Below are 13,223 nucleotides of genomic sequence, written 5' to 3' on the forward strand. Positions count from 1 at the left end.
TCAGAGGATAAAAATTGTCTTGTCTGCAACAGCTAGAATAGTTTAAAATCTACACTTAAATATTTAGAAATTCTAAAGGATGTTTTCACAAATTTCAAAGCACCTCCAGTTTTCTGGGTTCAAAGTGATATCTTTGTATAGTTAAGGACTACAGACATAGTTTAACAAACTAGCTAAAGATAGAGTAAGCAGGTACAAAAGTGATGCATCTGAAAAAATTATTGAAAACTTAAAGCAAACATCACCCAGCAACGTGATCTCTCTCAGCCTCTCCCTGAACACCAGATACTCCAAGCTCATCATCATCATCGTGGCCCTTCACTGGACTTGCTTTATTATGTCTACTTGTACTACGGAACCCAGAACTACAAGTACTTAACTCTACAATACTCAGAATAGAGTACTAAATTATTTCTTCCAGCAGAAAGCAGGCTATGCAGTCCTTGAGTTCATAAGAACTTCCTGGAGTAAAGTTTTAAAAACACGTAAATTGCACACTTTTTTTAAGCTATTCTTAACCTTCAAGGTTGGATTTCTAATGACCTTACCGAAAAAACAAACAATCCCACTGCAGGGCAACCCCAATTATTCCATACAGTTAAATAAAACACAAGAAGCCTTTGTCATCCATTTCTGAACTCTCACTAGAAAAGAACAGCCTTGCTATACCCTCTTGTTTAAAAGCATCGTTACATCTTGAGGTTAAAGTAATTTAATACAGAATTATGCAAAAGGAATCTTTTTAAAATGAGTAAGGCTGAGCATTTTCTGTTTATCTATCCTTGCCTTGTGGAAAGGACATTTATTCCAGGTGACTGAATCTGTAGGAAACAGAAATTCACAAGGAGGAAAAAGAAAGGATGTATTCATAAGCATTCAACACAAACTGCTGCAGAATAAAACTGTTTGAGACTGACTTAGAAAAAGAGGTGAGCACACTGCTGACAGCCACTAAATTGTACTGCCAACATCCCATAGAATTCCCCCCTATTAAGAGTATTTCAACTCAAAGCTGCAACTTGCAAACAGAGTTTTGAAGAGGGTAAGCTGAGCTTAGTGCTGCAATGACAAGCTGTGCAGCATTCCTCCCTACACAAACACTACACAATTTAAACATTTCAAGAACACCTCAGCTAAAAGCAGGTATCTAGTGTTTGTACTATTGCTGAGTTGGAGGTAAGTTTAAATAGACAAAGAATTAAGCTACTATGCCTTGGAAGTTCAGTTGTTGTGTTGAAAACTGAAGGCACAAACCTCACTTTCCTAGAAGAGAAACTCCCAGAGTCTGGTAAACAGTCTGGCCCCTGAAGATGCTCACATGAAAGTACTTCAGAATTAGGGACCCTTTTACTCTCCAACCTCAGCAGCTATCAACCAGCTGCACTGACTTACACCACAGGTTTCAAGAGCACTACTTCTGCACAGGCTATTATCAAGACTGCTACCAGCAATGCACCAGATTATGTGGGTGCTGTCTGAGAACATACTGCACATGCAAACATTGACAGGGATACAAGAAACAGAGGGGCCAGGACTGCCCTGAGAACCCAGTCACGTGCCAGGAGGACCCATTTGTGCTGCAGGTACAGATGTTGCTGCACCAGCAGGAAGACACTGCAGACTCACATGGAGGTACAGAGCGAGGCAGACGGCAGCCACCCTTACTCTAAAGGCAGCAAGATTATAGATCCACATCTCAGACCTAGAACACTGAGTTCTCCATAATATAATGCATGTTCTATCAGGCAAAGAGAAGAAAAAAAACCAAAAACCTGGAGGATGCACTTGGCCCATTGCTATTATGTGTCTGTCACTGCAGCACTTAACTATCTCCTGGACACAGCAAATGCAACCCTGGGACTGGCTCAGGAGTCGTGCTTAACTAGTTCTTCCTTCCAGTTTTCATTTTTCTGTAATAGGAGAGTTCCATTATTCATCTTTTTTAAAATTTAACTGAAGTTTAAGACTGACTGCATCACCTCGTAACTAGAGGCAGGCTGGGTGTGCACACACCACTGACAGGTTATGGCAGCCTACCACATTTCAGGCAGACCGTAAAGTTAGAGAGGCTTAAGAACTTCCACTCCAGGGAAACTGCAAGAAGAACATTTACCTTTATTTTTTAAATATCATTCTTATTTTTCTTGTCAATATGAGCCCTTAATGAAAAGTACTGCTAGCCACAATTATTTTTCTTCTCCACTTATTCTATGGGCTTACACTGACACAGGCAACTTCAAACCTGAAGTTTTCCACCTCCTGAACACAAAGTAGTTAGAAAAGTTCCTTTAGCTATTCCATTTCACCACAGTGTGTACTTAATTGCTGTCTTCTGCCTCTAACCCAATCCAGCTCAAGTCTAATCTTATATTTATCACTTTCTGAATAACCCATAATGTCAACAAGGTCAGTACCGGGAAGAATGAAAAGCTTATCTTTCAAGGAAGTTTCTGGTCAAGACATTCCTACTCTGTTTTCAAGTGCAATTCAGTAGAAATACAACTTCACAAGATGTTAGAAAATTATCCCAAATGTTGGTAAGTGGCATTTGTAAGTGGCCTCAATATGGCACCAACATAACAAACACAATTGCAGTAATACACATTAGCGGTATAAAGTCAGGTAGCTTGTCTTCCATAGTTGATCTGCCTTAACTCATCCTGCTCTGGCTTGTCATTCCTCCATACACTCATTTTTGACAAGTCAGTTTTACCATGAAAAAGTTAATCTGTATTCTTCTTAGAACTCCCAATTCCTGCATTTAGGAGAGTCACATTATTTAATATGTTTCAACAGTTTTAACACCACAAGTGTGAGAAAACTAAAGAATAGTGCTCTGCTATAAACTAACAGGAAAAAAATAAATGAAATCAAGAATGTCTTTAGAAATGTAAAAGCAGTTTCACAGATTCAAGTCTGTTTGGAGAACTATATATACTCTCCTTCCATAGTACAGATTACAGGTTAGAAGAGGATGCACTTACATTTCACATTCCTATCCTATAAACAGCAAAGGGAGGGAAATGCACCAACAGAATCATCACATATTTTAATAATGCAGTGGTTTATTTACCATTTGTAAGGGTTCAGGTCAACACACCATCAGTAAGCTGTCATTGTAAGAAATCACAGCCTTCTGACAAGAGAATGTTCCATTGTAAATTATGCTGTTAAAGCTTCATGACTGTTTTGCAGAGTTAATTATAAACTAGAAGCAGCAACAACCATGTGGAGCCTTAACTGTGCAAAAAATATCTCAACACGTCTGCTGTATCAGCTTTGTATTTGTCAGAATTAACAAGAACACATGGGTTACTTAAAATATTTTTTAAAAACCCACAATAATTGGAATACTAACATCTCAGTCCACACACACAACTATCAAGCTGAAAATTAAACAGGAACCAAAAACTTGTAAAATAGCTAGGAGGGTGCACTTCAGCAGGGAAGGACCACAGCTTTATAGACAAGTCAAGTCCTATATCAGGACAAACCACTACCACCCCACAGAGATGCAGGTACCCTGTTACTTCAAGTTCTGTGTCCACGAGGGTCCTCAAGAACTCAAGGAAGAAGGAAGCAACTGCCAGAGCAGATCATGCCGTTCACCATATCTTCCTCACGCTCAAACTAAGGAAGTTCACTACACTGTCAATTTATTCTGACAAAACAGACTTCCCTAAGTCTAAGTTAATCAAGCTTTACAACCCTTATGAAGGACACATGAGCCTCACATTAGACCTTAAAGAAAAAGGTTAAATTACTACCAGAGAACCTTGAAGGTCAAACCTGCCTGCACAGTTTATTCTTTAACTAGGCAGAACCTGATGCAGCTTCCTCAACGTGGTCTGTGTTAAGCAGCCTGGTGTTATTTCTCTTCTCAGATCATAGTTACTTCCTTTATTCTAACATGCATTTATTCTCACTGTCTTAAAGTGAGAATGCTGCCTTTTCTGGTTGTAGTTGTTGCTTCTATCTTTACATAACATAGTTCTTGCTTGGGGTGAAAAGCAGTTCAGAGACAACAGGTAAAGCAAGCAAATGTGACAGCAAAACAGGTAGACAGACACTTGCCCAGAGAAATGTCTGGATGTTTTTCTTCACCCAACATCCTCTTGCAAAAAGCTGCACCCTAACAGTTGGGCCTCAGCAGGAACCTGCCACCACACTTTCCCATCTCTGCAGGACAGACGGACATCCCTGCTGCCTCTGCCACCAGCATCACCCACTCCAGCAGTCTTGGCTGGGGTGTTGTGTGGTTTGTTTGTTTTGTTTTGTCTGTGTTTGGGGACTTTGCTTGTTTGTGTTTTTCTCTCCAACACGCTGTAAAATGTCAGTTTAGCAACTTTTAGTGACTGGAGGGGGAACACAACATTTCAGAAGGGCAGACAAGTAGCTCCAAACAAAGAATCAATGACTTCTAGTTAACCCATTTTAATAAATTTTAAACATATTTTGAAGTTACTAATAGTAATTTAAGATCCCCTTTCCACCCAGGCTTTGATATAGTAAAAGCAGCCAGATTCCACTCTCTAGAGAGAACAAAGCTGCAACGGGAAAGTGCTGTACAGCCCTCAGTTACAAGTCTGCATCCACACCACTGCCTTTCAAATCAAGTAATAAGCGTTTGAAGCTGCATGGATGGATTTGGGACAGGCAAGTAAGATGAGAGAAAATTTTTTTAATCACAGCAAAAATGTCTTCACCTGGTTACATATGAGACCATAAAATATCACCAATTACAAGAGCATTTCTCCCCAGGAACCCCGTTTCAGAAAGGAAGTAGAAATCCACAAAGGTACTCATTACACTTAATACCTTCATTACCATCTAATTTTTTAGACCACATTATGAACTCCACCATTAAATGCAAGTACTGCAGACCAGTTTCAATTAAGATTATAATCACTTGTTGACATTCAGTCAAACTTCTCAATTTGTTTTGGTTTTAAAAACACAATATAATACTTGTACAGTCTTCAGGCAGAAAAACCATATGTTTCCCCTCCAAGAACAGTTTTAACAATGCACGTTATTCACTGAATGAACCAACCTGCCTGAAAAAAAATTAAAAGACAAAATTGAAACCTTCAGCTTTTGCATTCATAACTGATGTTATCATATGCGATTGGAAGATTACATTACTCCAAAAGTCACATTCATTTGCTTTAATTCAAAGTGCCAATGTGAGAACTCCAGTCCATCTAATTAACCTCTTCCCATTTCCCATTTAAAACTAATTATCTTAAACAAGCCATTAAACAATTCTGAATGAAATAAAAATGAGGAATGGCTGCAAAATATTAAATCAGACAAGGAGGAAATACATCAGTTATTTCCTTGTAAAAGCAATCACCTCTTCAATCGTAGAAGCAGTAACTTTGCTTTCAGCCTCTGACCTTCCAGCGTACAAGAAGTGACGCTTCAGTCCCCTACAGCAGACAAGGTTCACTCTCTGTAGAGGAATAACACTGCAGAGGGCTCGGCAGCTTTTTTCCATTAGCTATTTAGAAATGGTCTCTGTATTTAGGCCTCTAAACAGACAGAAGAGCAATCATTACAGATCAACTACAGATTTTGTAAACCACCAAAAGTTATCTAGCAAGTTGTCTTGTCAGAAGATTTTCACAGCCAGGTGGGTTTTGTTTGGTTGCTTAGTTGGTTTTGGTGGTGTTTTGTTTGGTTGGTTTTTTATACCGTCACCTAAACAGTTCTCTATTTAACTAAATTATACATCCACTAGTCAGGTTAATGATTCATAGTATCAATTAAGTATAAAGCAGCAGTAAATTTCCGTTCCTCCACCTTCTTTCATCTCTTGATGCTGCCGTTTAAAGCTCATGCTGAATTCAGACTTTCTTCCTTTTTACCTAATACCTCCTTTGGAGGGAACAGACCAGTCTTCCTGACCCTCAGTGACCAAAATCTGCATTTTGTTGTTTTATCAGAAGACAGGAGACCTCTACAAGCATTCACCTTGTGCCTGTCCTCGGGAAATACATGCCTGGGCTCTTCGCTGAGACCAACGTGGAGCAGAAGACTTTGGGAAAGTAACTTAAAACATAACAAAGCAAAAACTCCTGAAGACCCGTGGTGGAGCATTGCTACCACTGAACTGGCTACTCATTTACAATAGAAGTTCATTTCTCTCACAGAAACTGTCATTAGAAGCCCTTACACTACAGATGCACAATCCAACATCTTATGGGAGAAGTAGGTATCGCTCATGTCACAATTTAACTGATGAAAAACTTTTGAAATACTGAAAGCAGAAATATGTGTAACTTCCCCAGCCATACTGTGGGAGTAACAAGCAAATATAGTGAGCCACCCTTTCAGATTACATCAAAAGGAAGATAAGTGTAGTAGGGCTGAAAACCAGGAATCCCGCTATTAAGTAGTCAGCTACCATGCTGCACAAAGTTTGTTACTTTTTCCTAAAGCCACATTGACAAAAAACAAAACAAAAAAGAAACAAACAAAAAACTAACACACAAACACCAAAACCACACAAACACAAAAACCTCTAGTCATCAAGTTTCATGACCAGGACCAGGCCAGAGACCTGAAAGGCAGCAGGGAGGGAAACAAAGTTAACTAAATAGCTAAATGGAAGCGTCTTACAACTACAGAAGAAATTGTTTACTTTGAAGGAGAACAGGAAAAAAGGCATCCCTGTAGGTACTATGATTAAACACCCATCACCACAGAGCACTTAGAGGTTCTCTGCATTCTAGTCAACTTTCAGCTCTGTCATGGAAAACAAAGAGCACAAGACCAGGAGTGAAATTCTGGGTTTTTATACTGTCTCCATTCTTGAAGTTTCACACCAACTCTGGTATAAGACAAAACTTCTAAAAAGCAAGAAAATCTGAATTTAAGTGAGGTCCTGGATATTTTGGTTTCCCTTCTAGAAAACACGTGATATGCTGAGCACCTACATCTCATGAAGGAATATTTAGTTACACACTTTAAGAATTTGTATTTGCCTTACTGCCATTTCCCACAAAGAGGTGGAAGTGTTCATCTGTTTGCACAGGAAGAATATAAAAACTAAGTTATTTTTAAATAACTGTTTCACAGCTTCCATTAAACTATACAAACTGACTTCAAGACTAATTGAACGGAAATGGCTCACCACAAAAATCTACTTAGCTAATGCAGAAAGGTGTAAACCAAGAATAAAGGAGATGCTTTCAGGAAGCACAACCCTTGGAATTTGCTGAGGCTCTGCAGTCTAGAGCAGCAGAGTTTGTTTTGTCTCAAAGTAAGAGATCTATGTGGAGGTGTAATATCACTTAAACACCCAAAACACACAAAAGTCACATGAAAACGTGAGAGTAGCTATTTTCATTTTGAAAAGAAAAAGGAAGCAACACCATCACTTGCATTTTGAAAACAGTTTCATCAGCACCAGTGAAACTAACATGTTAAAAAGTTTAGGTGCTCAGCTCCTGTTCTGTTACAAATGTACAGTGGTTGTAATTGCATCCATCTTGTGTCCCTTATTCACCCAGATGCATGCAATTCCTATTGAAATTAAATCCTAGATAGCAGTAACAGTGGAACCCCAGTTCACATAAACGTAATACAACTATTATTAAGTGGTCTTCCTTTTATAGTACTATAAACTGAGTTTTATTCTTCTGCTACAAAATATCCTATTACCCACAGACAAATTGCTGTGAAGCCCACCTACAGCTCCAGGCTCAGCAGGAAGCACATTTAATAGCCAGCAATTATATTTATGCAAGAAATTTTGCCTTCTCAGCAAAAGGAATAGAGAACCTATTTTATTAGAGATGTGACAAACCCACATTTTCAATAGTTCTGTGACAAACATATAATTGGTCTTGGTATTTGCTGACTGCAGTATAAATCTTAATGAAAGCATGCAATCTGGGCAGCAAAATACAGGTTTGCCACTGAAAGAACCACTGGGAAAGACCAGCAGGAGTGAGTCTAAAGTAACATAAGGATGACTGGGAAAGGAGATGCTGCAGTCAGTGTGTTCCAGAGCTGTGTAAAGATGCCCCCAGAGTACACTTCACAACATAGTTAGACACCAGTTATTCTGATTTTCTTCTCTTTTCCTTCAGAAATACAATGAAAAGAAAAACAACATTACTTATGCGAGAATATGTGATCTTTAATACCAATAAACTGTAGAAGCATTTTTTAAACATCTGAGCAACTGCCAAAGAGCTACAATATTTGAAAAATATAATGTATGCCATGCACGTCTATTCTGGATTTTATTCCGAAAGCTTAGTAATATGTAGTAAATGTATCCCAGTAGGTCTGCAGTTAGCATGACTGGTGTGTCCCTTCATCTGTTAAGCAAGTTAAGAAGCCTTTTAACTAGTAACTACAAGACTTACATGATAATATTACAATGTGAACTCTTTGCCTTTGCAAAATGCAACTGCTTTGTTTCAGAAGGTTTTATCTGTACAGCAGATCACTCCTGAGGCAAGGCCCAAAGGTTAAAACTGTTAATATAAAGAAGAGAGAGACAAAACTCCTAATAAAATCTGATTTTGAAATTCTTGTTTCAGCTGAGTAACATGATCCTGCATAATAGGAGTCATCTGTGGCTGTTTGGCAAGTAACTATAAGTTAGAAGAGATTTTAAAGCTTTGTTCACTACTCAGTGCTTAAAAACCCAAGCTGTCTTTGTGGTAAAAGGAGTGTTTATTTGTATTTTTGATCTTACTAACACAAGAAGATTGAAAGCAGTAAGCTCTCCAGTGAAAGTTTAAGCTAATATGAAGGAAGGAAGCAGTTAATTAATCCAAACCCTTAGAGCATCTACAAGGAGTATGTGGTGATCAGATCAAGCAAATCATTTCAAATATTAGTGGAGCACTAAATTTTGACCACATGACATAAGTCATGAGCCTTCCTTTATTTTCCTGTGATCCCAAACAAGCCTAACCATTACTTTAGACCATGATGCACAACCTCTCTCACATACAACCTCATACATATGTATATAAATTTATGCAAACCATGTCTAAGAAATAACCAAGCAGTTGCTGACACCATATTAAAGCAGTATCTTTCAAGCACACATGTTTTCCACCTAGCTAAATGAAAAATTACAGTATAGAGTTACCCAACACCAGCATTAATACTGGAGATCAGATGCCAAGTTTTCATGGGGAAAGTTCCTCTGGAGTAGGTTGATAATCACATAACAAATCATAAACAAACTAAATCCTCTCATCAACTGTACCTTAATATTTTTGGGGAAGGGGAGATAGCTGGTTTAGAATGGCACATCCATGCATTCAGAGAGAGCTCTCATCACCTACCTCGTCTCAATGAGGTAAGCAGTGTATGTTTCTTGCATGTTCATGGCATTCCTCCCAGTCCGTTTTTCGGCTTCTGAAACAGTGATTTCCATTTTTTTTGCCAAACAGTCTTCCATCTTTTTAGAGGAGGAAAATAAAGATTCATGTAACATTAGCCACACAAGGCAAAGGTTCCTAACCCTGCCTCCCCTTCTCTCACAGCACATTTATTCAAATAAGACAGGTCTCTACAGGATAAAGGCTTTGGCAGGTCTTTGTTTTATACCTTTGTTCTGCATCACATTTGCAAATGAAAACAGAAAGCCTGCTTTTGGAGAAAAAAAAAAAAAATCAAAGCCGACAAATAGATAACTTTAGATACCAAAAGTCATCATGACCCAGTACGATAGAGAAGAACTAATATTCTTCTGTACAGGTAACAAAGTAACCTTTTTTAAAAACAAACAAACCCCTGCACTTTCTACCCAAACACTTCCCAACTACCGGTGAATTCCTCCTCAAGACACCTGGGACACACGTAACCGCCTCTCCCGTTTCACAGGAAACAGAACACATCCGGACTGCGATGTTTTTCTTTCAGTCTCCCGGAGGAGGATCGTTATCTTTCACACCCTGGCAGGCAGAGCGGGCCCGGACCGCACGCCCACCCTGGAAAGGCAGAGAGAGCTCCAGGAACCTCCAGCTGAATTCTGCAGGGAGGGGGATCTACTTGTGAAACTGGGGGGGCGAGGGCAAAAACGTTGAGAAATAAAAATAACAATAGGGCACAAGGGATGAGGGCAGACGGCACAAAAATCCCTCTAACAACAGCCAGAGACTGGAAGGAGGAGAACCCCACTGCTCGGAGGGACGGGGTGCACAGCTCAGCCCTAGCCAGGGGCTCGGCCCCGGGCACGCAGAGTGAGAGCTCATCCCACCTGCAGTGCCTTCCCGCTACTGCCCGGCCCCAGCCTCTCCGCGCCGGCCGAGCCCCGCACCCCTCCCCAGGCTAGCGGCGCGGCGGCCGGGCAGCGCGCTCAGGAAAGCACGGTGCTCGGCCCGGGCGGAGTAGGCCGCGCAGAGGCCGGCGGCCCGCGGGAAGGACGCCGTCCCGCCGCCGCCTCCCCCCGCACCCTCACCGTGGCCGCCGCGGCTACGGGCTGCTCCGGAGGCGTGAGGCCGCTGCAGGGCGCGGCGCCGTCCTCCTCCGGACGGCTATCGCTGGGTTCGGCCTCGGCGCTCTCCATGGCTATAAGGCGCCCGGCCACCTTCCTCCGCGCAGGCGCTGAGGCCGGCTCCGGCGGGCAAACTCATCGCAGGTCCTAGAGAGAGCGGCCGGCGGGGGTAGTGCCCGCCCGGGGGGTGTGCCCGCCCGGGGGGGTGTGTGCCCGCCCGGGGGGGTGTGTGCCCGCCCGGGGGGGTGTGTGTGCCCGCCCGGGGGTGTGTGTGCCCGCCCGGGGGGGTGGTGTGTGTGCCCGCCCGGGGGGGTGTGTGTGCCCGCCCGAGGGTGTGTGCCCGCCCGGGGGGGTGTGTGTGCCCGCCCGGGGGGGTGTGTGTGCCCGCCCGGGGGGGTGGTGTGTGTGCCCGCCCGGGGGGGTGTGTGTGCCCGCCCGGGGGGGTGTGTGTGCCCGCCCGGGGGGGTGGTGTGTGTGCCCGCCCGGGTGGGTGTGTGTGCCCGCCCGAGGGGGTGGTGTGTGTGCCCGCCCGGGGGAGTGTGTGTGCCCGCCCGAGGGTGGTGTGTGTGCCCGCCCAGGGGTGTGTGTGCCCGCCCGGGGGTGTGTGTGCCTGGCCGGGGGTGGTGTGTGTGCCCGCCCGGGGGGTGTGTGTGCCCGCCCGGGGGGGGTGTGTGTGCCCGCCCGGGGGTGTGTGTGTGCCCGCCCGGGGGTGTGTGCCCGCCCGGGGGTGTGTGTGCCTGGCCGGGGGTGGTGTGTGTGCCCGCCCGGGGGTGTGTGTGCCCGCCCAGGGGAGTGTGTGTGCCCGCCCGGGGGTGTGTGTGCCCGCCCGGGGGTGTGTGCCCGCCCGGGGGTGTGTGTGCCCGCCCGGGGGTGTGTGCCCGCCCGGGGCCGGCGCTGAGGCGCGGCGAACCCCGCCGGCCGGCGGCCTTCCGTGGCCGATGCTCATCGATTGCCTCGATCGAAGCCCTCTCGAGGCGTCCTGCCCACCTTTCTGCCAGAAGAAGTGTCCCCGGGGGGTGGGCACCTCTTCGCGAACACGGGGGTGAGGGCACCTCTCGTTGTTAGAGGAGCCAGGCAGCGTGAGCTCCTGTCCAGGCGAGAGCAGACCTTCTGCCATCCCTCGGGTGCTCATCCTCACTTAAACACTTGTAAATGTTTATTTCTAAGATTTATTTTTGCTCATGCTCCTCTCTTAGCTCTCAGGTCACTGAAAAGTTTCTGATGCACCCATGCTGTGTCTTATTTTCCCTTCTTAGCAGGACAACTTGTCATTTTGCTTTACAGATCCTCTCCCAGCAGCTATTAACTTTCCCGCTGGATGTTGTTAACATTATGCAGCTCGGGTTATTTTTATTTTTAAAGCCCACCAGTCTGTTATTTCTCTGCTCTCACCCCTTTGCGGGCAGCAAAGGACTCAGTCGCGCTGTGTTCCCTTTACTCGCCCTCAAGCCCACGCTGCCTCCTCCGCTGGCCCCGTCCCGGCAGCCATGAGACACCCAGAGCCGTGTTCTGCCCGCCAGCTCTCCGGCTCACACCGAAGTGTGTCCCACCCCGCCACGCTTCCCCAGGGGGTACCCGAGGAGTTAAAATCCCCCAGGTTCAGCTCTGGGGAAGCCTCTTGCTGTTCATTTTTCCTTGTATGCCAAACATCACTTTGGACACTCGGGAGCACACCCATCGTTCTCTGGTTTACATATCACTCCCTTGAGAGTTCCCATTTTTGCACCAGATTCGTGTCTTTTGATTCAGGGACTACATATTTTATATTCTCATGTAGCTTTTTTTGCTTTTGCTGCCCTTTTGAAGCCCAGGTTACAGGCCACCTCGGGGGATTAAAGAGTTGATATTATAGGTTTCTTTGCTTTGCTTTTTTTCTGCATTGAGTAGGAAATGGTTTTTCTAGTGTTGACCGGAGCTTTATTTGCATACATTTTTCATCCAAAAATTAATCTTTTTCTTTCAACAACAATTAAAATAAATCTCAAAATCCCTTTTGAAGATCCCATGAAGTAATATTTGGCGTCTGGTTTCTATTCTGTTGTCTTCAATGTTTATTCAACTTTTTCCTCAGATTGTTTGAACTGATACCTCAATCCCTCCTTTCCCACCCCTCCACCACTGTAGCTGGATGGAGTTTCCCAAGGTTTTTCATAAAAGACTTTCCTAGAACAAAAGTTTTTTTACAAATATGTGAACTGTGATTTGTCCTTTGAATAGGACTGATTTAAGATTTGTTTTCTAAACCCAAAGCCCAGTTTAGATGTAAGGGCATGATTGCACGTTGTAAGACAAAGTCTGTTTTCCATTAGGATATGGTTTTCTTATGTTTACTCAAGATGTACATTACGATACATACCTTGTATCAATTACACTTGCATTTGCAGGATGTGCATACTGAAATTTTTCTGATCCATATCAGTGATATAATGGAAGTATTTATGTGAAGATCATACAGGATCATACTTTGTACCAAATGTTTTTATTATAGAAAAAACACTATCAATAAAGTACAGTCATATTTTGCAGGTCTAACATTCAGTTATCTCAAAAACTATTTTCAGCTTTGAATTTTCTTAACACTTCTAAGAGATATGGAGAAGAGTTAAAACACTCTATGTACAAGGACAATGATAGAAGTGATAATGATAGATAGATTTGTGGAGCAACGCAGCTGGAGCTGAGAAGCCACCATGCACACCACATGTATCTTAGGGATATTTTTGGGGTACTTCTGGCCTGCTTCTGGGGACTG

General features: G+C 43.4%; 1 protein-coding gene across 1 annotated transcript in view; it reads right to left on the bottom strand.

The window, feature by feature from the left end:
* SNX4 (sorting nexin 4) overlaps positions 1-10,555 on the bottom strand; it is a 33,766-nt gene extending 23,211 nt beyond the window's left edge. Inside the window, exons 1-2 of the mRNA XM_080347023.1 lie at positions 10,436-10,555; positions 9,318-9,433 (exon numbers count right to left, since the gene is read on the bottom strand). Coding sequence (XP_080203149.1) covers positions 9,318-9,433; positions 10,436-10,543 — 224 coding nt within the window. The 5' untranslated portion in view covers positions 10,544-10,555. The remainder of the gene's footprint in view (positions 1-9,317; positions 9,434-10,435) is intronic.
* Between the last annotated feature and the right edge of the window lie 2,668 nt (positions 10,556-13,223).

Source organism: Nesoenas mayeri (genome assembly GCF_963082525.1).
Source record: "Nesoenas mayeri genome assembly, chromosome: 6".
In the NCBI taxonomy this organism is placed as follows: Eukaryota; Metazoa; Chordata; class Aves; order Columbiformes; family Columbidae; genus Nesoenas; species Nesoenas mayeri.